This window comes from Schistocerca serialis, chromosome 2 (genome assembly GCF_023864345.2).
Source record: "Schistocerca serialis cubense isolate TAMUIC-IGC-003099 chromosome 2, iqSchSeri2.2, whole genome shotgun sequence".
Classification (NCBI taxonomy): Eukaryota; Metazoa; Arthropoda; class Insecta; order Orthoptera; family Acrididae; genus Schistocerca; species Schistocerca serialis.
The window spans coordinates 1,090,499,943-1,090,525,802 of record NC_064639.1 but is presented as its reverse complement, the minus strand read 5'-3'; the positions used below and the strand labels follow the sequence as shown (position 1 = coordinate 1,090,525,802).

General features: G+C 38.6%; 1 protein-coding gene across 1 annotated transcript in view; it reads left to right on the top strand.

Annotated features, from left to right (window-relative positions):
- Window positions 1–25,860, top strand: part of LOC126458543 (TATA box-binding protein-like 1) — a 47,183-nt gene that overhangs the window by 8,684 nt on the left and 12,639 nt on the right. Inside the window, exons 2-4 of the mRNA XM_050095660.1 lie at window positions 3,359–3,675; window positions 23,646–23,896; window positions 24,099–24,193. Coding sequence (XP_049951617.1) covers window positions 3,376–3,675; window positions 23,646–23,896; window positions 24,099–24,193 — 646 coding nt within the window. The 5' untranslated portion in view covers window positions 3,359–3,375. The remainder of the gene's footprint in view (window positions 1–3,358; window positions 3,676–23,645; window positions 23,897–24,098; window positions 24,194–25,860) is intronic.

Here is a 25,860-nt window from a genome sequence, read left to right as displayed (position 1 = left end):
GGTTAACATTTTGCTACTGAATACTCCACATCCTTCTCCTTTCCACTTCTTTCTGCTACCTCAGAAAACAGTTGTTAGGCATTAATGTTCATGGAATCTGTTTGGGAGAATCGCTGGGTTGTGTTATTGGTCCTTCAGTTTTGTTGTTTGTGGTTTTGTTAATTTGTCAGGAAAATGCTAAACTGTCTTTCTCAACGAGGCTACAGATATTTTCTCGCCTCACTTACCCAAGCACAGTTCTTGTCTCTGACATCTGTAGCAAGTGATATTGATAGCACTTTACTTCTTGCCATTGATCCAGTTCTTTCAAACTACTTGACTTAAATTATTGTCAAAAACTCAGTGTTTTGTAGCATAATAATTTTCAGTTGTGGTTGGGAAGTAAGTTGATGAGCACTAGTAAATTATTTTAAAGGTGAAGTTCTATTTCATGTATGGCAAGTATATGTGAACATTTTGATTGAGCCATTGTAATGTTTGATTGGACAAATGTTTGGGTGGGCCTATCAGTGAAGATGCTATCTATTCTATTTATTAAATTAGTTTTATCAGTCATTAGAGCATTTTTTATTGCAAAATGGTACATAATCTGTCATACATGTTCACAATATAAAAATTTCGTACACAAAAATAATTTTACTAGCTGCTAAAATTGTAATATTAAAAATTTATGTAGGGAGTTAACTAAAAGGAAATTTTGTAAAAGTATTTGGTCTTGTCTCCATTGAGGTATGGAGTTTCATATTTATGGGAAATGTTGCACTATGAAGAAATTGAGAGAACTATAAATTTTGTCACTCCACTGATTACTGTGACAACAAATTGGGATACCTTTCTGGAGCAACTTAGCAATAAGAACTTAGGCTTGGGCTATTAATTTTCAGTAAATAACATCTCAGAGAGAGAGAGAGAGAGAGAGAGAGTGAGTGAATCCAAACTGATCTTCCCTGAGATCAGCTTCTACCAGTTTTCCATTCTTCTGTAAAGAATTTCTTTGTTTTGTGCAAGCATGACTTATTAAACTGATAGTTTGGTAATTTTCAACCTGTCAGCAACTGCTTTCCTTGGAATTGGAATGATTACATTCTTCTTGAAGTGTGAGGCTATTTCACCTGTCTCACGCATGTTGCACACCAGTGGAAGAGTTTTGTCTTGGCTTGCTCTCCCAAGGCTATCAGTAGTTCTGAAGGAATATAGTCTACTCCCGGGGGTCTTGCTTTGACTTAGACCTTTCAGAGTTTGTCAAATTCTTGTTGTAGTATCATATCTCCCATCTCCTAATCATCTATGTCCACTTCCCTTTGTATAATATTGCCTTCAAGTTCATCTCCCTAGTATGGATTCTCTGTATATTCCTTCCACCTTTCAGCTTTCACTTCTTTGCTTAGGACTGGTTTTCCATCAGAGCAGCTCTTGATATTCACACAACTGCTTCTCTTTTCCCCAAGGGCTTCTGTAATTTTCCTGCAGGTGGTATATATCTTTTCCCCTGTAAAATATGCTTTGAAATCCTTACATTTGTCATCTAGCCATTCCTATTTAGCCGTTTTGTGCTTCCTGTCAACCTGATTCCCTTTCTCTTGCGTCATGTGGTGCATTTTTATATTTTCTCCTTTCACCAGTTAAATTCTGTCTCTCTTGTGTTATCCAAAGATTTCTATTGGGCTGTATCTTTATACATGTTAGATCCTGTGCTGCCTTCAGTATTTCATCTCTTAAAGCTACCCACCCCATCTTGTATTGTATTACTTTCCCTGGTTCTAGTCAACTGTTGTCTAATGCTCCCTCTGAAACTCTCAACAACCTCTAGTAGTTTAAAGTTATTAAGGTCCACTCTCCTTAAATTCTGACCATTTTCCTATTTGTTCTGTTTTAATTTACAGTTCATAATCACCACATTGTAGTCAGGGTACAAATCTGCTCCTGGAAATGCCTTAAAATTTACAATCTGGTTCCTAAATCTGTCTTACCATTATATAAAAGTCTGAAACCTTCCAGTGCCTCCAGGTCTCTTCCACATAAACAACTTTAGTGTTAGTGATGATTAATTTGTTCTCTGCGCAAAATGCTACCAGATGACTTCCTCTTTCATTCTTTTTCCCGAGTCCATATTCACCTATTATTTTTAATTCTCTTTCTTTTCTTACTATTGAATTCCAGTTTCCAATCAGTTAAATTTTCATCTCCTGTAACTGTCTGAATAATTTCTTTTACCTCATCATACATTTCTTCTATCTTTTTATCCTATCTGGAGATAGTTGGCATGTAAACTTGTACTACTGTGGTAAGTGTAGACTTCATGTCAGTCTTGGCTACAATAATGTTCATTATGCTGCTCATAGCAGCTTACCCCATTCCTGTTTTCTTACTTTATTAAAACCACTCCTGCATTACCCCTATTTGATTTTATATTTGTAATCTTTATTCACCTGACCAGAAGTCCTGTTTCTCCTACCACTGAACTGTACTAATTCCCACAGTATCTAACTTCAACCTATCCATTTCCCTTTTTAAATTTTTAACCTACCTGCCTGATTAAGGAATCTAAATTTTCACACTGCAATCCATAGAATGCCAGTTTTTGTTTCTTCTGATGACATCCTCCTGAGTAGTCACCACCTGGAGATCTGAATGGGAGACTATTTTACCTCCAGAATATTTTATCCCAACAGGATGTCATCATCATTTAACCATGCAGTAAGCTGCATGTACTTGGGGGGGGGGGGGAATTACAGCTGTAGTTTCTCCCCTGCTTTCAGCCGTTTGCAGTATCTGCACAGCATCTATGTATTTAGACCTACAGTGGTTCCTGCAGGCATGCCAGGTGAATGTGAGGAAGTTCAGTTATAAATACCATTTCTCTCATTTTCCCCAATTTCGTTCATGTTCAATCATAGTTGTGTGCCATCTGTTGGTTATGGACAACATTTTAAGATGTAATGTTCTTTCATTATCTCCTTTCAGTATTTCTGTTTCATATTTCAAAAGACCTTCAGCATATTACTGGATGTTAAAAGCCTTCTTTAGTTCAATGGTACTTTCTGTGTGTTGTCTCACCAGTCATCAGCTAATAATCTCAGGATAAGCTGCATTAGTCAGGTGGGGTGAATTGATCTCATTTTTCATAATTTTAGTTCACTGCAGGACGTTTTAGTACATAATTAACTTGCATCCTGCAGTAAGGAGTGTAAAATATGCAAATAATGTACTTGTTACTGTTATTCTACTGTGAAATTGAATATGAACGTGTAAAAGTAAAGGTGTTGTGAAAGTTTATAAACATTCAGGGGTCAAGTATTGAATTTTTCAGTTGACTATTATTGATTTTGGTAGATGACAACGGATGTTCCTGTTTCAGATACGCTGGTCACAAATATGATGGCTGCAGCTATACAGGAGAATGGGCTGCAGTTATTACCAAATGGAAACCTAGCCCACAATATAGGTAATGTTGAGCCAGAGACGGAGCCTGATGGGACTTCCCAGCGTCTCATGCCTGCTGAAGGCCCTCAGCAGCCTATCGCACAGGCTGAAAATCAGACTGACAGTGGTGAAACACCTGAAATAGACATTGTAATAAACAATGTGGTTTGCAGCTTTAGTGTGAGGTGCCATCTCAATCTACGACAGATTGCACTGAATGGTGCCAACGTTGAATATAGGAAAGAGAACGGGGTGTGTATCATACAAGTCTAAACAGTGATCATGTATTCGATGTAGATTGCATGCAGGTCATTAATAGCATGTATGTCATTTGGTTAACAACTGTTCAAATGGGACAGAATGGATCAACACTAAATTGTTTCTAATAGGTAGTAAGTTTATAACTGATCTGAATTTGATTGATGATTATCTATAATGTAATTGAAATGAGTGGCTATGTCAACTGTGTAATATAAATAGTCATATTTATTGTGAATCTTTTACATTTTACTCGTGTTACGAATTGTTGTGGGCAGTTTGTGGTAAAGCAGTAGTAAGAAAATGATAATTTATTTGTTAAATTTATATTATAGCCTAGAAAACAAGAAGTCGGTTATGTAATATTGCCTGATTAATAGCAGAGAAAGCATCAAATGGTTTTTATCATTCCAATTTGGTCTGAAGTTCTGGCGGTTATAGAATTGATGCAACAGTATTTGCTTTCTTACTCATTGGTGGTAATTTGCTACGCCATGGGTTTCTCATGGATACAAATTGGCACTTTGACATCTGCACATGTTTAACTTCTCTGCAATTATTTATAAATATTTTATTCATGAGTTTATTAGGATCAAGTTTCGATTTTTAGACACACAATTGCCTTGAGCTGCAGTTTCACACATTATACATACCACTTTCTTTGTTACTACTGTCTTCAATGTATGGATTGATGTGTTGAAGGTTTGTGCAGTCGACATTTTTGTTTTGTTAGGGATGGTGATGTAAAGAAATTGATACTCCAAATATGAAATGCCAGTTTTGAGTAGTTTCCTTACCTTTTGTGCCATGTTTGTTGAAAATTCTCAGTATGCAGTGGGTGTGTGTGTGTGTGTGTGTGTGTGTGTGTGTGTGTGTGTGTGTGTGTGTGTAAAATGCCCTGAATGTTAGGGGTGCAGTGGTATATATTACTATTTGGCCATGATCAGTTAGTTATCTAACTGTTCCAAGTAAACGACATTTTGTCTGTTACAAGGGGCCATTGTGTTCCCTCTCATTAGTTCGCTAAATGTGCAGTTACTTCCAAATGATCTGGCAAATTGAAATTGATAACTCAGTGTGAACTTGTTGTAATTTCTGGTAAGTTCTGCTGTATTTGATGAGCAAGGTGTTGTAGTGGTTAAGATGCTGGACTTTCATCAATTTGTTCAAATACGTGACCAGGCTTCCTGAATTAGGGGTTCTGGGGTTTTCTTAGATCACTTTGTTACCTCTAAAGTGGTTGCTTCTTCAAACAGGCTGCAGCAGATTTTCTTCCCATGCCTTGTTGAATTAAACAAGTACTGAAACAAACTCTGTTACTAGGGCATTAAATTCTAACATTCATCTGTATTATGTGCAATGTCCTGCAATCCATTGTCTATAAACAAATTTATCTGAAAGCAGTTCATTTATCGAAGGTGTGAGAACCATAAGCTCTTAACATCACTGACAGAAGTGTTTCAATGCATTTTGCATTGTGTCTTTCACGGAAGTTATCTGTGTGCACTGAGGTTGACCCTTCACCTGTGGTTTAGTGGGGCTGATCAGAGGGCCTTCCCAGTTCATCTGACCAATAGGTTTCGGGCACTTTCTGTGGCTGAGGGAGGTCCTGTGCCAGATGCAGTCACCTGCCCTGTTCCAGAGTGCCTCTCGGGCCCTTCAGGTATGGGCATTTACACAGCTGGGATTTCTGGTAGTTGAGAGCCCTAGCGTTAGGCACATAATGGGATCCCTCAGGGACATGGGTGCAAAAAGAGGAAGGAATTCAGTGTGCACTTAGTGTGCATGTGAGAAGAAGTCACTCCAGATGTGGAAAAGGTGCTACCAGATACCAAGGTGCAGCCAACTGTGGGTCATGCTCACATCAGTACTAACAATGTGTTTTTGATCGGAGAGACTCTCTCTTGTTTTGAGTGGCTGGCTGATATGGTAAAGACTACCAAACACTGCCAGTCTTGTTCGCAAGATGAAGGCGGAGCTCACCATCTGTAGCATTATTGACAGAATTGAATAGATGCCTGAATCAGAGACTCAGACCATTCTGCTGCTGTGCAGGCTGCAGATTCCGTGACTTGTGCCATCAGGTGGTTGGTTTCTGGGTTCTACTTAATAACTCGGGGGTCCACTACACACAGGAAGCAGCTACACGGATACTGGGGGCTGTGTGGAAATAACTGGATGGTTTTTTAGAGGGCTCTCTGGAAACTACATAAAGGGCGTTAGTGTAAAAGGGTGCAAGGCAAACCTAGGAAGAGGCAGACCTAGCAACAAATGGTATAGAAGTTATAAATTTTTGTAGCTGTGCTGGGAGAGTTCCAAGCGCTAATGGAAAGCACTGAAGCTCAAATCGTTAGAGGTAAGGAAATCTGTCTAAAGCTGGAAATAAGTTCAGCCAAAATTTTTGCAAAAGACTAACTATGGTGAGGCAGGATGGATTGCAGCTGGCGGTGGAGTGTTTATTGCTGTCGGAAGTAGTTTACCTTGTAGTGAAATTGAAGTAGATAGTTCCTGTGAGCTGGTATGCGTAGAGGCTATATACTTGGCAACCAGAATAAATTGTTTCCTTCTATTGAACTCCTAACTTGGATTATACAGTTGCTTAACAGTTCAAAGAAAACTTAAGTATTATTTCAGATTGGTACCCCATACCTACAATTATAGTTGGTGGTGACTTCAATCTACCATAGATATGTTGCCAAAAATACTTGTTTAAAGCTGGTGGTACGCATAAAATATTATCCAAAATTGTATGCAATGCTTTCTCAGAAAATTATTTTGAACAGTTAGTTCAGAAGCCTATTGAAATTGTAAGTGGTTGCAAAAATGCACTTGACCTCTTAGTGACAAATAATCATGAGGAAACAGGTAGCATAGTGATGGACACAGGGATTAGTGATAAGGTGGTTACAGCGAGACCACCATAACATCCAAAACCACCAAAAATTAATCAAAGTATAGCTATTTAAAACAGCAGACAACAATCTGCTTGACACCTTCCAAAGATAGTCGCTCCTCCTTCTGACCTCACTAAGCATTGACCAGATGTGATTTGAATGCAAAGAAATAGTATCGACAGCACAGTACACAGAACGGACCGGAATACTGTTGCAGAAGTAACAGAAATAGTGGTCAAATTTTAAAAATGCAAGATCCACAAGAATGGCAAAGTTTTAGAGAAGCTCAACATTTAGCACAAACTTTGATGCAGAATCTTTTAATAGTTTCCACAACAAACCTCCATCTCGAAATCTGGAAGGAACCGAAAGAGATTATGGTACACCAGTGACAAGACAGTCAATAACTTCACTGTGCATTTCATTACCTTAACTGTGGATAACAGTGGTGATGTCACTGATGACAGTTCCATTTGAGCTGAGTTATTAAACACGTTTTTATCAAAATTCCTTCATCAAAGTCAGTGAAGTAAATATTTCAGAATTCAAGTCTAGAACACCTGCCAGCATCAACTTACAGGTAGATTCCGCAGTGTAGCAAAGCAGCTTAAATTGCTTTACAAAGGCAAGACCTCTGGCCCAGATTTGCATACCAGTCAGGTTCCTTTCAGATTGGTGATACAGTAGCTGCACACTTACCTATCATATACAACCTCTTGCTTGTCAAAAGATCCGTATCTAAAAATGTGAAAGTTGCACAAGTCACACAAATACCCAGAAAAGGTAATAGGCGTAATTCACTGAATTACAGACCCATATCACTGATGCTGGTTTGTTGAACATTTAGTGTGTGTGTGTGTGTGTGTGTGTGTGTGTGTGTGATGAATTACCTCAAAGAAAATGGTTTATTGACAGATAATCTGCATGCATTCGGAAAACATTCTTTTGAAACACAACTGGCTCTTTGTTCTCACAAAGAAGTAATGAGTACTTACTGACAGGAGGGATGTCATATTGGTTCAAAATATTTAGATTCCAGAAGGCTTTTGACAATGTTCCTCACAACCAACCTCTATTCAAATCGTGCACCTATGGATATTGTCTCGGTTGTGCAAAGCGTTTCTTGATTTCCTGTCAGAAAGGTCACAGTTCATAGTAATTGACGGAGTCATCGAGTAAAGCAAACTTAATATTTGGCATTCCCCAAGACAGTGTTATAGGCTCTCTGCTCTTCCTAATCTACTTAAACAACATAGGAAACAAGCTGAGCAGACCTCTTAGACTTTTTGCAGATGACGTGCTTGTTAACTGTCTTGTAAAGACATCACGTTATTAAAACCAGTTGCAAGATGATTTAGACAAGATATCTGTATGGTGCTAAAAGTTGCAATTGAATCTAAATAATGAAAAGTGTGAAGTCGTCCACATCAGTATTAAGAGAAATCCGCTAAATTTGTCACATGACAAATCACATGAATCGAAAGGCTGTAAATTCAGCTAAATACTTCAGGATTACAGTTACAAATAACTTAAACTGGAACAATCACATATATAATGTTGTGGGGAAAGCAAACCAAAGACTGTAATTTATTGGCAGGACATTTACAATATGCAATAGATCTAATGGACAAGATGTGTTTAGTGGGGTGGCAATGATCAAAACAAGGGTGTTTTTTCATTGCAGCAGGATCTTCGCGCGAAATTTCAATCATAAACTTTCTCCTCGTAAAATGAAAATATTTTGTTCGTGCCCACCTACATGGGGAGAAATGATCATTAAATAACATAAATCGGAAATCGCACAGGAAGATTGAAGTGCTCATTTTCCCCACATTCTGTTAGAGAGGAATGATAGAGAAATAACTAAAAGGAGGTTCGATGAACCCTATTTCAGGCACTTAATTGTGAATTGTGATGTAATTGTGTAGATATATAAGTGTATTGCCATATATTTGATCAAAAATATGTGTAGTTCTGGTGTCCTGGAGGTTGAATGCCACCAGAGGAGATGGACTTGAATAGAAATTAGGACCCCCATAGCTGTCATGTGCTCGCACAGTATGAGGACTACTATCTCGCCACACGAGTACGGCGGCAAATAGTGTTACATGTGGCCGGTATATAGGCAATTGCACAGCCAGTTAGTTCAGTGCTTGTACTTGATACTTTCAAATATCTCTTCGCTGTTCTAAGATCATTTCATAACTACCTTGATTGTCATCTAGCTACTCTCTCTGGTTGCATCTCTGTTGTTCTTGGTCTTGTTGTAGCAGTTCCGGTGACAGCTTTGTGTAGCACCTCGTAAAGGTTTGCCCTTGTCCTGGTCTGTTGTCTTGTCTGCAGTCTGTGTGTCGTATTTAGTTCACCTACCGTTAGATTGTGTTACTCTTCTGGCCAGCCCTCCTGTCTGGCGGCTTCCTCCGTTTCTCCATTTCTTCTGGAGTTCTGATGTGCACACCAGTATCTGGCTACCCACATATGTAGCAGTGATTACAGGCTTTAAATTTTACTTTATTCTGCATTTGATGAGTAACAGACATTGTACTAAAATAATTGTATTGTTCACTGAAGGAAAAGTTACATTGTGATGAGAACTTTGTTGACAGAAGACACTTTGGTGTAATGGGAATGAAGGAAAGAGCTAAGGCCAGAGATAGAAAAACAACAATTTAGACATCTGGAAACAGTAACAGAGCTCTCTCTTGACTGGAGTTCCCAATGGAAGTTACCTTTATTGCTGAGAAAGGGCAGTCATGAAAACATGAATAAAATGGAGGTATTCAACAAAAGAAAATGTGATTGATTGATGTAACATTTGTGTTTTCCGTCAAAAGCCTACCATTCAAAGTACTTCCTTATGATTAAACTTTAAAAAGTCCACTGCCTAATGCAAATTTGCACAAAAAGTTGTGTTAAGTGTAAAGAAGACCTTCATTTTGGATTCTAGCGAGTTGGTAAATGAAGGTTAATGCATCTGAAATTAACAAAATGCCATCTGTGTTATTGTGTGCTACAATTACTTGAATTTTGGATGTTCTCTGTTTCCTAAAGTGTTTGATATAACTTTCCAAAATGTGATTACGAATCTTTTGGATGAGATACCATCAAATTACCAACTTAATGTCATAACATATAGTGTTACAGTGAGGTTCTCCATTATTGTGGAAATGTTAACTACCATATTTACACAAATCTAGTGCGCACTTTTTTTACCATACGAAGTACTCAAAACTGGGGTGTGCATAAGATTCGATGGTGCATTAGATTTGAGTACAAACTTGAATGATTCATTGGTCTTTCTTACCCTATGTAATCTGAAGTAGAAAAACATTTACTAAACTCTAGCAAGAAAATATAGGTATGGTAACTGTGAATTAAAGAAAGGAAGATGTAAATCTGGTAAGAGGTTATAGAGTTAAAAGAGCTGGTGTATATTTCTAGTTCTGAATTCTGTTCACAGGCATCAGACCAAAATCCATTACTGCCACGAGAGGAAATTTTCTTTAGTCACCGGTTCAGATAGAACGTGTTGGGTGTGTGTTGTTTTTCCTTGTGGAAATTTAGGTACTGCCCCATACATTACAACACATGGTTGTACATCTCAACCTCGTTTCATTATTGTTGGGCTGCTACAGTACTTGGCAGCATTGTGTTTGCATTAGGCAGTCACTAAATGGAAGGTAAGCAGAGAAGAATATCGTATGAAGCTACTTTCAAGTGTAAAGTAATTCTTTATGCTGAAAAATGTGGTAACAGAAGGCAGGAAGAAAGTTCAATGTAGCTGAGAGTAAAGTCCACTTATGGAAGAAACAGAAATGGGGATTATTTGCAACTACCATTACTAGAAAGAAATTCGCAGGACCTCACATATCAAGACATCCTGACAATGAAGCAAATGTTCTGGAACTTGTCTGAGAAAGGAGGAAGAATGGGCAACCTGTGACAAGTGACACCATAATAAAAAAAAGCAAAAGAGGTAGCTGCAGCTCTTAACATACTGAAGCAAGAGATTAAGGCTAGCTGGGGATGGGTTGAACACTTTAAGAAATGAGTGGACTTATGTCTGTGACACAATACAACAATATGCTCAAAACTCCCACAGGATTTTGAGAAGAAAGTTCAAGAATTTTAGCAGTGTGTTATCACACTTTGAAAAAAAGAAGAATTTTTTGATGGGCCAAATATGCAACATTGATGAGACTTCAATTTGGTTTGATATGCCATGTAATTAAACAATTGCAGGGAAGGAGGAAAAGAATCTATTTCTGATGTAGACTCTTCAGAGGATTCCATCAATGAGGACATTAGTGAATAATGATGAATAACGCCTGTAATTTATAGTATGTTTCTTTGTATGTCATGTAGGTAATCAAGTTAGGTGTTCTTTTTTAATAATGAATGTCACTTATTACTGTAATGAGTAACTCAAAAATAAATTGTTTTTTATAGTTCACGTATATATTCACTATTGTTTGAAATTAAGTTAGCATTGTAAAACAGGGTATTTTTGTATTGTTGAAATCTATCAGTGATTGCCAAAATACCTGTTTTTTATTGATTTAATTTTTAAAATTGGGGTGTGCATTACATTCGGTGGTGCATTAAGTTCACATAAATACAGTATTTTTACTGACGTTCAGTGTAGTTTTGAAATGTTAATCATTTTTACTGCCTAACACTTTAAAGTGTGTAACAATGAAAATAATAATTTTTTGACAATATAATGTAATCAGATAGATAAAAAATGTACTCAATAAGCGGTGGCAGAACATGCACATAAAAGGAGGTTATAGTTGGACAAGCTTTCGGAGCCAGTGGCTCCTCCTTCAGGCAGAAGTGTTGAAGGTGAAGGAAGAGGTGTGAAGGAAAAGGACTGGAGACATCTAACTTTCCTCCTCATCCCATCCAGTAAGTCTCCCCTGACCCACGGTTCTGGGTGACCTTTCCGAAATCTACCCCTGTTCGTAGACACCTCCAGTCCTATCCTTCAGCCCTCTTCCTCCCCCTTCAGCCTTTCCACCTGAAGAAAGAGCCACTGGCTCTGAAATCTTTGCTGCTTGTAACCTTCTCTTATGTGTGTGTTCTGCCACCGCTTGACAAGTAGATTTTTTACGTATCCAAATACATTATATTTTAAAGTATTGTAGTAATCAGTTAGATATCCAGAAAAGGAATGGCGAAAGAGCACCAATCTACAAGCATGATAGTTAATCTACAAGTAAATTGTTTGAAAAATGTTAGACACAAACTTAACTAAGGTTATAAGTAAACCAGACAAAAAATGCCTCACCCAGGAGACATTACACTAATACTTCGTGGCACTGCCTCTAGCCTTGACAGTGACTTCTCTTCAGTGAGGAAGAGGGTGAATAAGTTTCTTCAGGTATGCCATGTGCAATAGAATCCTCTGATTGCTAATTGGAGGTACCAAATTGCAAGGATGTTGATTGCTATTTCACCTACAGTTCCAGATTGTAACGCACGTTTATGGTGTTAAGATTAGGTGATCTAATGGGCCAGTTAGGTGTGATAGAGTGTCTGAGTGTGTCAGGCCAGGAATGTATGCCTGCCTGTATGTGAAAGATGAGTGTGTCTGCAGCATACACATCATGAAGATGTAAGAGGGCAGTTTGTCGCAAAGAATCTGGAAGTAAACATCCTAGTTCACGTTCATGGTAAACTGCACGATTGGGCTAAAGTCACAGTTTGGAAATCTCTCAAAACCCTGCAGAACCACAATTGGGCTGTTGACGCACACATCACTTTGCATCACTTGAAAAGAGGCAAAATCATGACTCGTTCTATCACAGAAATGTGCCTATGTTTGGCTATTGTCTAATTAGTGTTTGGCTCATTGAAGACTTTCATTTAACTACAGTATGTCTCGTGAAAGATACCTGGGAGGGGTCTGCGGGTCACCTAGCATAGCCACCAGCCACCACTGCACCTGACTCTCGGACACTAATCTGCCAGTAGTAGGCTGAGCACTTGCTTCCCTGGAGATAAGCATAGTGCTGCCATCTGATTAACTTAAGCTCACCTTTATTTACAGCAGTTGCTCAAAATGATGTCCCTCTGTGGTAAGAGCAGCCTGATAGTGTTTGCTAATGTGTATATGTCCCTAAATAAATATCCAGAGAGATTATGCTGTTCAAATAACTCTCATACAGCCATTCTTCTCGTACTCCATCCATGAACAGAATGGAAATAAACCATAATCTGTGTGTATAGCTCCAGGACATCTGGGGGAAAAACCTGGGAATTTTTCGTTTTATAGTTCAGATAAATTTTTGTAATTTTGTCTGGTAAGAACTGATAAACAGCAAAATGTGTCAAAGGCTTTAGGACAAAGACTATGGAATACTTCATTACCATAAACTGCTGCCAGCAAGTGTTGTCACAACTGTTTAAGTTTGTTTGAGCAGTTGCCCACGGAGTCATGCGCATGAGCAGTCCTGTTGCTTATGGGTAGTACCTTCTCCCGCTTCTGGCTATTTAAAGTGTGGCTGTTAGCTATATCAGCAGTAACAACAAGCAGTGAGATGCTATCCGGAAAAATTTTTCTGGTGTGCCCAAGCTGCCAGATTGCTGCTTGCACACAGTAGTCTGGGTTGTAGTGGAGAGGGGGTTCATCCCCACATAAGCTGTATTTACGTTTAGTGATTATTCTGTTTCCTCTTCCTTTACACTTCTCACATCAAATGGAAACAAAACGGATTTCTGTGGTTGGGAGCTATCAAGTGAATTAAAATACATTCACATAATTACAGAAGGCTAACATATGTTATTAGTTTTTCTGATTTTATTTCCACAATTTTGGCAGTCAATCGCCTTGCAGAACAATGAAATTATTTTTGTTGGTTTGTTAAATAAATGTGGCTTTTATTAATCTTTTCTCTAGAGGCAGTCTATTTTAACTTGTCAGAATCGAAGTGTTTCATTCCACACTATTGGCTAGTTTCAACTGCTCATTGAATTTGAAGTGCACATTTTGATCTTCTGGCATGTATGGCATTATGCCATAATAAAGAACCAAACAGGAGATAATACAGTGCTGATACTCCAAGAAAATTTGCATCCCAAAAACCGCACTGAAATCTTAATATCAGGTTGGAGCCTAATCAGTGTGAATCTGCACATATGAATGTGCACTTTTAAGCCGAATTATGCATTTTAGTATGGTGTATGAAATTCCATTGCTCTTGGAGTAACCTATTTCTTTTATGAAGTCATGTAAGATCCCTTAATACTATGTATGTACGAACATATGGGCTTCCTTCTTCATCGTAGCTCCCCACGCACAGTAACATGTTTTCCGGCGCTCTCTGGCAGCTGCTGAAACGAAGCTATTTGTAACAGGTCACTGGAAAATATTGCTAATAGTGCTTTGAAAAGCCATAGTTTCTAAGTAAATTTCCTTGTACGCAAGATTGATTAGGTTACGTGTGCGAATGTGCAATGAATTTCTTAAATCGCAGAGCATTTGACTCTCATTTAAAACTTAACACATCGAGGACTAGCCACTTAGAAGAATTTCGAGCTCAGAAGACAATACATTGTAGTCATTTAAAATTTTACTTTCATATTTTTGTGGTGTATCTTCGCAACACATGTAAAAAAGACCAATATTATATGTGAAAGCTTAACTTTTTTGTGGATACACTATGTACATTAATTTAAATAATTAACTTTTCCTATTCACGTGTTCACACTACTTAACAGTGATGTTGCTATTGGCTGACTACGTCATGTGTCCAGTATGCTTCGGAAACGAATGTGCTGTTTCGAATCTATACTTTTGTAATATGAATACAAAAATATGCAGCGTACTGTAACATGAAAATACGCAGCATAAATCTTTCTGCACATCACAGATCTTTCCAAAACTTTTTTGCTGAGTTTTTTTGTTCTGTGAAGCTCCACGCTGGTGTAGAAAACCTTTACCATTCAGATAATTTATATTTTTACAGCTCCAATGGAAAGCATGTTGTCACTTATCATGGGAAAAGTGTGTTTTTCACCTTGGAAGAAGTTTTTCACCTTGGAAGAAGTTTTTCACGTGGTAAAAAGTGCAGTTTTTAACTGGGAAATCTGGGAAAAATTCAGAATTTTTTTCTTGTCCGCATATGCACCCTGATGATATTTGTTACAATAAAAGGTGCCCCCTGTTACACATCTGTTATCTGAAGGTTATGGATATAAAAAACTTAGTCTAATAGATGAGGATAATTAAGATGACAAAAAATACTGATGTTCTTAGGAAAAAAGATTTGTGGGAATTGACTCAAAGATAATAAACTCTTTGTATGAAGAGAATGAAGGCTTCTCAGTAGAGAATAATATGCCAGTCACATTGCTCCATTTTCATATTTGGAACAAGTTTGTGTTTTCACAGTTGTTAAGGAGTGAGACAACAGAACACCACTGTGGTAATATCAAAATAACACTACTTTCTTGAGGAAAATTAACCAACAGTGATAATTATTGATTGTGGGGTGCAGGAGAATGCAAGACATTGGTGGAAGTAGATTGATAAAAGGTGGGAGGCAGCACGAGGTGGATTAAGAGATTGCAATATAGTATATTTAATCATGGTCAATTCCAGATATCATAACAGGTTTACATTACTTGCTTAAACCATAGTCTCCCTTTGTCACATTTACATTTGAACATGCTTTCTGTGAAACTGTAAATGAGGTGTTCACATGCCACCATTAGGCAGGTCACACAGCATACATTTGTTAACCTCTTGCTATCATTCAGGATGAGGCCGCAAATAGAGATTTTATACCTCACATAGTTTTCAGACATATGGGAGGGGGAAATAGCAAGACTAGGAACAGCAAAGCAAATGACAGCGTAGGGAAACAATGTTGCAAACAAAAAGTGGAATATTTATTTCAAATTCACTACTGATGGTAGCAGAACCAGAACTCATCCTAGACAGCAACCTCATTCATCCACTGTTAAGAAAGGTAGCCCAAAAAATGCCTCCTGTATCATATGATATTAGTCTCCAAAAAGCATTCCCACCAACTCATTGTACCCCTGTCCTCCCTCCAGCTAGTTCTTAACTTTTGTGTCTCAATCACGTCCTTTCTTTGTTTTTTCTAGTCTTTTTTACTATCTTATTACATTCTTCTGTTCTTCCTTTATTATCTTTCTTTTTGGACAGATATTCCAGTCAGTCAGTTTACCTTTTTTGTGTAATTTATTGCAGTGCTGCAGCTGAATCTATGGCCTATCTACTTCCCAGCTTACAATTAAACCAGGCACTACATTCACTTCTCTAACCTCTAAAGATCACCTTTCCCACCTTGCTTTGCCCAGAATGTCAGTATATAAATGATTCATTGTTCCTCAAGGGCTCCTTTTATTTTCTGTTGTTCGAAAAGTGGCAGGCATGGTACCTTACCTGTCACAGTGTTATATATTAAATGACTCGTCAGTCTTGGCAAAATTTTTGCATTTACTAAGGTTATTAGATAACTTTGCAACTAAGGTAGGTCATGTTAGAAGATTAAGTAAATATCTGTGTATTGAATAATTCATTGATGAAACTAAGAAGGGGAGGAAAATAAGAGATCTGTAGTTAGTAACAAAGTATTATGACTAGGGTAGCCCCAGTTTGTCTAATTTACTTCCACATAAAGTGACGGTAGTGCACACTGTGAGTTGGCTCTTAAGTAGTGCTGTGGACAAACCCATTTTTTGTCAGTATGTATTGGCTGTTCTCCGTCTGTAATCCACAAGCCACTTTATGGTCTCTGTGTTGGAGGCAGCTTCGTGTACCACTGTCACTTCCCCCTTTTTCCTGTTCATCTTGATTGATGCACAGGAAAAAAGATTATTGTTAAACCCCTGTGTGGGCTCAAATCTCTCTAACTTTTCTTTTGAGGTCTTCTGTGATACATACAGAGGAGAAAGCACTACATTAGTTGATCGAGGAATGTACACTCCCCGATTTTAACAGTAACCTACACCATAATGCACAATGCCTCTCTTGTAGCATTTACTACTAGATCCTGAGCGTCTTAGAGGCACTTGCAGGTGCTAAATGAACCTGTGATAAGATACTATCTGCATCTTCTGTGTCCCCTGTCATTCCTGCCTGGTAAAAGTTCCAGACAGATAAGCAATGGGTGTAACAAATGGTTGCAAGATTCCTCCCTCATGGGTGGACTCCACTTCAAGCACTATCCGAATGGATCTGTTTGCCATCTGCCTCTCATGCTATTTCTTTTATGTGATTGTTCCACTTCAAATCACTCTATGTACTCCTATGTATTTAATGCATGTGACTGCTTCCATTAATTGTTCAGCAGTCTTAAAATAATAAAATAATGGGTCTTCTATTTACGCCAATACGTTACACTTGTTTATGATCAGGGTCAACTGCCATCTGCACCTGTCAGGCCTCTACAGGCCTCCTTGCTTTTCGCTACAATTTTGTAGTGTTGAGATTCGTTTATACACAATTGTGTAATCAACAAACGGCCTCATAGCTTCCAAAGCTGCTGTTACATCAGAATATTTCTGTTAAGACTGATATGCTGTGTTCTATTTTGTCAAAATTCTTCAGTCCAATCACAAAGCTGTCTGATATTCCATACACTTGTATTTTGTTCATTAAGTGATAATATTGATCTTCACCAAAACCTTCCAGAAGTTGAACACAGCATTAGTCTGGGTGCTGATATCTGCTGTCTTCTGAGTCTTGTTGACAAACGAGCAAACTGAGTCACATGATCTTCTTCTTTTTATGGAACAAAAGTTCATTTCTACAGAGGAGATTTCCAGTCCCTCAGAAAAATCGCAATATAGGAGCATAAAACATGTTCTAAAATAATTCAATAGCCCGATTTCGGAGATACAGGCATATTGTGTGTGTGTGTGTGTGTGTGTGTGTGTGTGTGTGTGTGTGTGTGTGTGTGATTGCACGTTTTGAAAATGGAAATGACCTGTGGCAGACAACTGCTTGAAGAGGAGCATGTTCTTTGGCATACTCTATGTAGGATCATAGTAAGCAAACACTTGGGTTACGGGGCATTTTTAAAATCATTTACCGAATGTAACTTCCTTCTTTAACTCTAGTATGTGTATTTTGTAATGTTGAGATCTTTATTGAATCATAAATTTTGAAAAGTGCTTAAGTTAACTGACATACATTTATGAGAAATTGAGGAAAACTGTTTAATTTATATAACAACTGTCTACGGACATCTCCATTGGCACTGTTGTAGTTATGATGCAAGTGTGATTGTCAGACAAGAGACTGGATTTCTAGTGTTTTATTTTGACCATATAATTAATCGTTGAAAGCTGGGAACTGATGCCTTAAAAAAAGTAAAAGTTATTGAAGTTACACACTCTGTTTTATTTACTTTATCTTGGTTGCATACAATATTACGTGTACAGTTCTACATTGCACAGTATTAATGTGTTGTTCTACAACAATAATCCATTTGACAGTCCATTCACTCATTGCCTTAGGTTGTAGTTCTTTGTAGGCCACTTTAAAATTTCTTCATAGAAAGGTAGGTGTTTGTCAGACAGATAACATCAGTGTTCAACGTCTCTCATATATTTGACTTAGTTGGAACCTTTCCTGACGGAGCAGCTAGTTTTTCTGGTGGTGCAGTCAGTGGATCACATTGGAGGCCCAGATGGCAAGTGTGACTTATCAATCATGTGTGTGTAGAAGCTGTAATACAACCTTTTCTGGTGTTACCAAAATCAGAATGTGAGTAAGTGCCATTAAGAAAATGACACCTTCCCTTCTCTTCCAATACTTGAGATTTTTGCCTAGTTGCAAACTTGTAAGAGTCTACCTTTGTGACATCATGCACAATAAACAATCTGTGCTGTTTCCCTTATATAATGTTAAAATCCCTGTTGCAGGGTAAAAACTTTTATCTTCTTACAACAGAAACGTGCTGAGTGTGTGATTCTTATTCTGAGATGAGCAGTTGTGTGGGGATAGACATTCAGTGTATTCTTGTTATATACTCTTAGGAAACACTCGTATTATAAATATTTGGTAAATACTACTGCCATCCTATAATGCAATGCAAGTTTAACTGTGTAGATAGCAAGGACAACAGACAACAGTTAAAACAATTGCAGCACATTGTTTTCGTGTAAATGGTACTGATAAAACTCTGCAGGGGTGCGAGTAGAAAGTATAAAGTGATACGCAGCATTGTCAGTGCTGCTAGCTAAATTTTATTTTGAAACTGAAGGAGTCATTGAGTGATGCCATCTATATAAATCATGTAGTGTGTTTGCTAATAAACTGATACCCCTTTAATGTCAGTCTGAAGCAGTAGCAAACTCAGTATCACAAAATTCAACTATTGTTAAAAGTTTGTTGTGTGACTGCTGTTCCCTCCAAAGGTTGTAGGATGAACATTTACAGAGCTAAAGATATTCCACAACTTTCTATCTTTCATAGTATTATTATTGAACTTTTTCTTCTGTTTTTCTGCATTGCTTTGGTTTCTTCCTTTGGTTTACCTCCCCTTGATGTGCTACAGGGTCTTTCCTGATGCATATTAGTAACTAATACTTTTGTTAGAAAACAAAATTTGAAACTGTATAATGATAGTAATATATTTGAATATGGTATTCCTTTCTTTTCTTGTGTTAGTGGGATTTGAACTTCATTTTACATGGTGGATCTATGTGCATAGCACAGTATATACAAAAATTATCGCAACTGTATATACAAGTATTTTAGGAGAATACTGCCTTATTGTTAAATTGTTGGGCTGTAACTCTGAAAGAAGAATAAAATATTTGAGATGATTATTACCTACATATAAAAAGATTTATTTAAAAACAAGAGAACCTTTTAAGCCTCTAACATTCACATTGATATAATTTGTCGCCAATATTTCCATATGTTTGTGCTCGTAGTAGCAGGAAGACAAAGAATGTAGTATGGAAGCATAAAAATGAGCAGAACTTACAATGTTTCAAAGGTACAATGCCACATATAATATAGTTTTAATTTCGTTACACTGAATAGCAGTTTTATTGAGTTCAGATTTGTTCTTTTCAGATCTGTTCTTGTGTGGTATTCAGTTTTTGCATTAGCTAGCACATATTTATGATGATTGGTTATCAGAGCACATTTGAAATTACATGAGTCATCATTGTACTGTATTATAGAAATGCTGGTTCATTGGCTGCATGATCTGAAAAATTCGCAGATTGTTATATCAGATAATACAATGGTGCTGCAGGTATGAACTAGGTAGGGTACAGAAAATAGCACTACTCTTCATTTTGTACTGGTTACATTTGTTTCATGTAAGTTTGAAAGTTGTGCAACCTCAACAAAGTTACATGGTCACCCAGGACCATGATTCAGTGGATGCAATAATCCACTGACAATACTAAATATACCATGATATACCAATAAAACAAAAGTTTAAAAGTGGAGTAGTTGGAAAACAGAGGACAATTCAGAGTGAGAAACTACAAATTCTAAAGAGGGGGTGTTACAAAAAGCCAGTATGAAAAGCAGCAACTACTAGAATTATACACCCATAGCAAGATGCTAGCAATGGCTGGAGTTTGGGTGTGAACAGTAGACAAATGGATAAGAGTTGTGTAATTTTTGGTCAGATGTGTGGTGGAGTGAAAACTGTGCTTACTTTTTTTTTACAAAAAAAAGGCTAATTGTGAAATTCTGATGTGCTATACTGGAAGTAAAGCAGTGTATGATGGTGTTATTAATATACTTCACACCCATCTTTCACTGTAAGTTTAGTAGTTGTCGTACTAACATAGAAAACTAAATATCTGTTCCTCAGTGGGTATGTGGAGTGTGATCTCATAATTCTCTCACTTTCATGTTTTACTTTTAATGGGGGTTGCCATAGGTACTGTTATTAGGTGAGGATGTGAACCGTGCAACAGATTAGACATCAGGTTGGTGATAGGCTAGTGCAGTGTGTGCTTCATTTCAAAATTGAACTTCAGAAAATCTTAACACTAGAAGAAAAATGGCCTAATGAACTCCAGCCCAGAGTTGTTGCATAACAAAGTAATTCTTTTGTTTCTTTAGTTGGTTTATCCTTTTTGGAGATGGCTGACAAATACATTGTATAGTTAGCTATTGGGGTAACTGAAGGGATTCTGGTAGCCCTGTATTTGTGCAGCAAACCAATATTTAGATAGATATTTTGCTACATATGCAAAGTTAATAAGGAGGTCTTGTTTCTTCTGAAACGAGCAGCCACAGACAAATTGCCGTTATTGTGTGTAGATGGTGTAACAGATTGAGGAGAGACAAAATTTATCTGCTAAATGAAGGGCTCAGGGAAATTTTGTGATCAGCTTAACTACCAGTCCAGTTAATGAAAATATTTATGAATATAATAAGTAGACCAGACAGTGACAGTCATTGAACTCTTCAAGAACACTGAGTGATGCCTGAAAAGGTTGACTTAAGAATGTAGCTTGGTTCTTGTAGCCCTAAAACATAAATGTTCATTGTCCAGTAAAGATGAATGTTACTGGTGAACAGGAAATACTGTTAATGAGAAAGGAAAATGATTTCCTTTGGTTGGACACTGGACAACTAGTAGGAAAGTTTAACTTTGGACTAGATGGAGATGACTGTTCACTAAAAAGACCGGCCTCCAGAAGATGAGAGATCTGCTTTAAGTATGTGGTACATTGAAATACACACTATTGGATCAAAAGTACGTGGACAATCCTAAGTAATGCAGAATTGACAACTGTATATCGTGACCACTATATATCAACTGAGATGAGCCTGTCAGTATAAAAGGTGGGGAATATTGTGTTGTCAGTTGAGAAGCAAGAACAGCAGAATGGGTCAGTCAGGAGAGCTCAATGACTTTGACTGACTGACTGAGGACTGGTCATTGGATGTCAATTGAGAGCTGTTTCCACCAGGGAAATTTCAACCCTTCTAAAGCTGTCCAAGTTAACTAGAGGTGTGATTGTGAAGTAAAGGTGGAAAAGAAAACTGCAGACTTCATGTGCTGACAGGGGAGGACTTGTCAAGTGTGGCAGTCGGTGGTAGCAAAAGGCATGAAACAGTGGAATGAATCACTCGTGGGTATCCAAGTTATGACTCCACAAAGGGAGTCAAGAAGAATGGTGTACAATGGTTGAGCAGCCCCTCATAAGCCACACAGTTTGTCGAATACTTGGACAAAGTCACCTGCCATTGTGTAGTATCAACAGTGAAGTACGGATGAGGTTGTGTCATGGTATGGGATATTTTTATGGTTAGGCTGTGATTACCTTATTAAAAATGCTAAATGCAGAAGGATATGAACCCATTTTACAGCATTGTGTACCGTGTATAGTACAGGAAGTTTGGAGACAATGATGATTTGTATCTGTGTGACAGTGCACCCAACATAAAGCAGCATCTGTGAGGCAGTAGATTTTGGACCATAACATTCCTGCGTGGACTGGTCTGCCCAGTCCTGATCTGAACCTAATGGAACACCTCTGGGAGGAGTTAGAATGTCAGCTTCACTCTAGGCTCCAACTACCTTCTCTAGTTTCAGTTCTTGAGAAAAAAAATGGGCTACTGTTCCTCTGCTGATATTCTGACTTCTCGCTGAAACTGTTCCCAGCAGAGTTCAAGCTGTTATAAAGGCAAAGGATGGGCACACCCCTTAGTAATACCCACTAATCATTGCTAGCTATTGGAAGATATTCTTTGATGCTTTAGAGAGTGTGCGCACGTGTACTCATACACACGCACACAACCTGTGCGCCCACGCACAATGCGGGTATGTGTGTGCGTGTGCGCTTCTGAAAAGCTGTGCGTGCCCTTTTCAAAAAAGTCTTCAAAAAGCTGGCGAAGCTTCATTTTTTCGTTTACATGTGTCTGTTGACACCTAGTTGCTTCTGCTATTCAGTGAGTGGTCTCTCTTACTCCTAATTATTAATGTAGGACTTTCACTACTTGCCACATCTACCATAGTGACTGTATTTGTGCATTTCAAATAGATTGCAAAATTGCCTGAAAACCTCTAAGCCCGTACAGTTGAACCAACAGTACTCTTTAATCCAACTGAACTTCATGCTCTGGTGTTCTTCCTATATGTTGAGTACACCAAAATGTTGCAAGATAACCATATTTTTGTACACTTGATGTCTGATTTGGTTGAGCAGCCTCTTCCAGCTTTCAGTGAGAAAATGCAAGTTGTGTATTAGATACTCATCAGAATTACATTTACTCTAAAGCCTATGCCATCCCCCTCCCAGGCTCTTAACTTGCTAGTGAACATTGAACAGCAACTTCCTCTGACAACAACATTACCCATGTGCATCGCTTGATTGACAGTTATTTCCTCCACCACCACACAACTTTCTGCTACTGTGTTGTATCTGCTCTGTGAACTGATTAGTCTTTCAAAGGCTTCACGTCCAAGGACTGTTAATGAAATATTGCTATTCTGTGAATATGTCTGCGTGACAGTCCTTTTTACTGACTATTTTGGCTGATAATAGATCTGTGAAGTACATAGGAAGGACACTTCCTCAACATTCCTTTTACGGTTTAGCAACTGGATTAGGACATTCACATCCACCCTAATATGAACAATAGATTGTTGTAGTTTTGTGCACTGTGGATAAAATTGAGAGGCTTATTGAGGTGGGAAACCATAATTTGGCATTGCCCTCTATTGAAATATTGTAAGAAAAGGAAAATGAAGCAAAAAGATTGAAAGTTAATGATGAATCAATAATTTTAACCTCCAAGGAATATTAGAAATGCACACCACAATATCAGCAGTGTGTTTTACAGTTGGTAGAAAAGACGTAGAATTCTGATAAATATTGAATAGGCAGGGCAGTGAAGAAAGAAAGAAAAGAAAGCAATACGCCAAACTGTACCAAAAGAGAGGTGATAGGCTTTGAGAGTTTAATATGTGGAGAGTAATTCACTGTTGCTTCATACTTTTATGCACTTTGTCTTAGTTTTAATACTTCTGGGACCTCCATGGTACAGCTTGACATAATGACATTGGTTGCTTTGTCAACATCTAAATTTATGATTTCTTTTTCCAGATGATAACTATGAAACTTAGGAAGCCATACACAACTGCATCCATGTGGTCTTCTGGTAAAATAACTTGCACTGGGGCAACAAGTGAAGAACAAGCAAAAATTGCAGCAAGACGTTTTGCAAGATGCTTACAGAAACTTGGTTTCAACACTAGGTTCAACAATTTTAGGGTAGTAAATGTGCTAGGCACATGTTCCATGCCATTTGCTATTAAAATAACAGCATTTTCTGAACGCTACAAAGAGACTGCTGAGTAAGTAATCGTTATAAAGTCATTGCCTTTATTACACATTTTCTAGATTTGCATAATACTTTCGTATCTCATAAGACACACAAAAACTACAAGATTTCATAAATCCTAGTTGCAAATGTGACCATCCTAAGTTGTTGGATAAACTTACATTATACGCTTAGTATCCCATTTTTTATTTAAATTTATCATATTTGCGTTACAGTTATGAACCTGAGCTTCATCCAGGTGTTACATATAAGCTTAAAGAGCCAAAAGCAACACTCAAAATATTTTCGACTGGTAGCATCACAGTAACAGGTAAGTGCTTCTCCATTACTAATGTACTTTGTACTCATATAGTTTGTGATTTTTCTGTTTTGGGGAATTGTTGCTTAAAAAAATGACACACATGTTGATTGTATGTTATTTGCAACACACTTTCTACATAATGTATTGCGCTCTCTTTGTTTTGAAAACTGGAAATGGCAATATTCTTCGCAATAATTTGTGTGAATCCACCTCAAATTATTTCATCTGTTTCTTGGCTTACATAAATTTGTGTACTTTACATAACTTGAAAATGTACACTTCTGTGGGATTTATATTTTTTTAAATTTTTACTTCATTCTTGATGTGTCAAAGGCAGTACAAGTTGCATGCGGAATTCGAGGCATAAAATTGTGGACTGTTCATGGCCATATTGTCAACTACACTCCTGGAAATTGAAATAAGAACACCGTGAATTCATTGTCCCAGGAAGGGGAAACTTTATTGACACATTCCTGGGGTCAGATACATCACATGATCACACTGACAGAACCACAGACACATAGACACAGGCAACAGAGCATGCACAATGTCGGCACTAGTACAGTGTATATCCACCTTTCGCAGCAATGCAGGCTGCTATTCTCCCATGGAGACGATCGTAGAGATGCTGGATGTAGTCCTGTGGAACGGCTTGCCATGCCATTTCCACCTGGCGCCTCATTTGGACCAGCGTTCGTGCTGGACGTACAGACCGCGTGAGACGACGCTTCATCCAGTCCCAAACATGCTCATTGGGGGACAGATCCGGAGATCTTGCTGACCAGGGTAGTTGACTTACACCTCCTAGAGCACGTTGGGTGGCACGGGATACATGCGGACGTGCATTGTCCTGTTGGAACAGCAAGTTCCCTTGCCGGTCTAGGAATGGTAGAACGATGGGTTCGATGACGGTTTGGATGTACCGTGCACTATTCAGTGTCCCCTCGACGATCATCAGTGGTGTACGGCCAGTGTAGGAGATCGCTCCCCACACCATGATGCTGCACGATGTTGGGGCGTGAGCGGAAGATGGCCTAATGGTGTGCGGGACCGTAGCCCAGCTTCATGGAGACGGTTGCGAATGGTCCTCGCCGATACCCCAGGAGCAACAGTGTCCCTAATTTGCTGGGAAGTGGCGGTGCGGTCCCCTACGGCACTGCGTAGGATCCTACGGTCATGGCGTGCATCCGTGCGTCGCTGCGGTCCGGTCCCAGGTCGACGGGCACGTGCACCTTCCGCCGACCACTGGCGACAACATCGATGCACTGTGGAGACCTCACGCCCCACGTGTTGAGCAATTCGGCGGTACGTCCACTCGGCCTCCCGCATGCCCACTATACGCCTCGCTCAAAGTCCGTCAACTGCACATACGGTTCACGTCCACGCTGTCGCGGCATGCTACCAGTGTTAAGGACTGCGATGGAGCTCCGTATGCCACAGCAAACTGGCTGACACTGACGGCGGCGGTGCACAAATGCTGCGCAGCTAGCGCCATTCGACGGCCAACACCGCGGTTCCTGGTGTGTCCGCTGTGCCGTGCGTGTGATCATTGCTTGTACAGCCCTCTCGCAGTGTCCGGAGCAAGTATGGTGGGTCTGACACACCGGTGTCAATGTGTTCTTTTTTCCATCTCCAGGAGTGTAGATAACTTGATATAGTTGCTGAAAGAAACACAT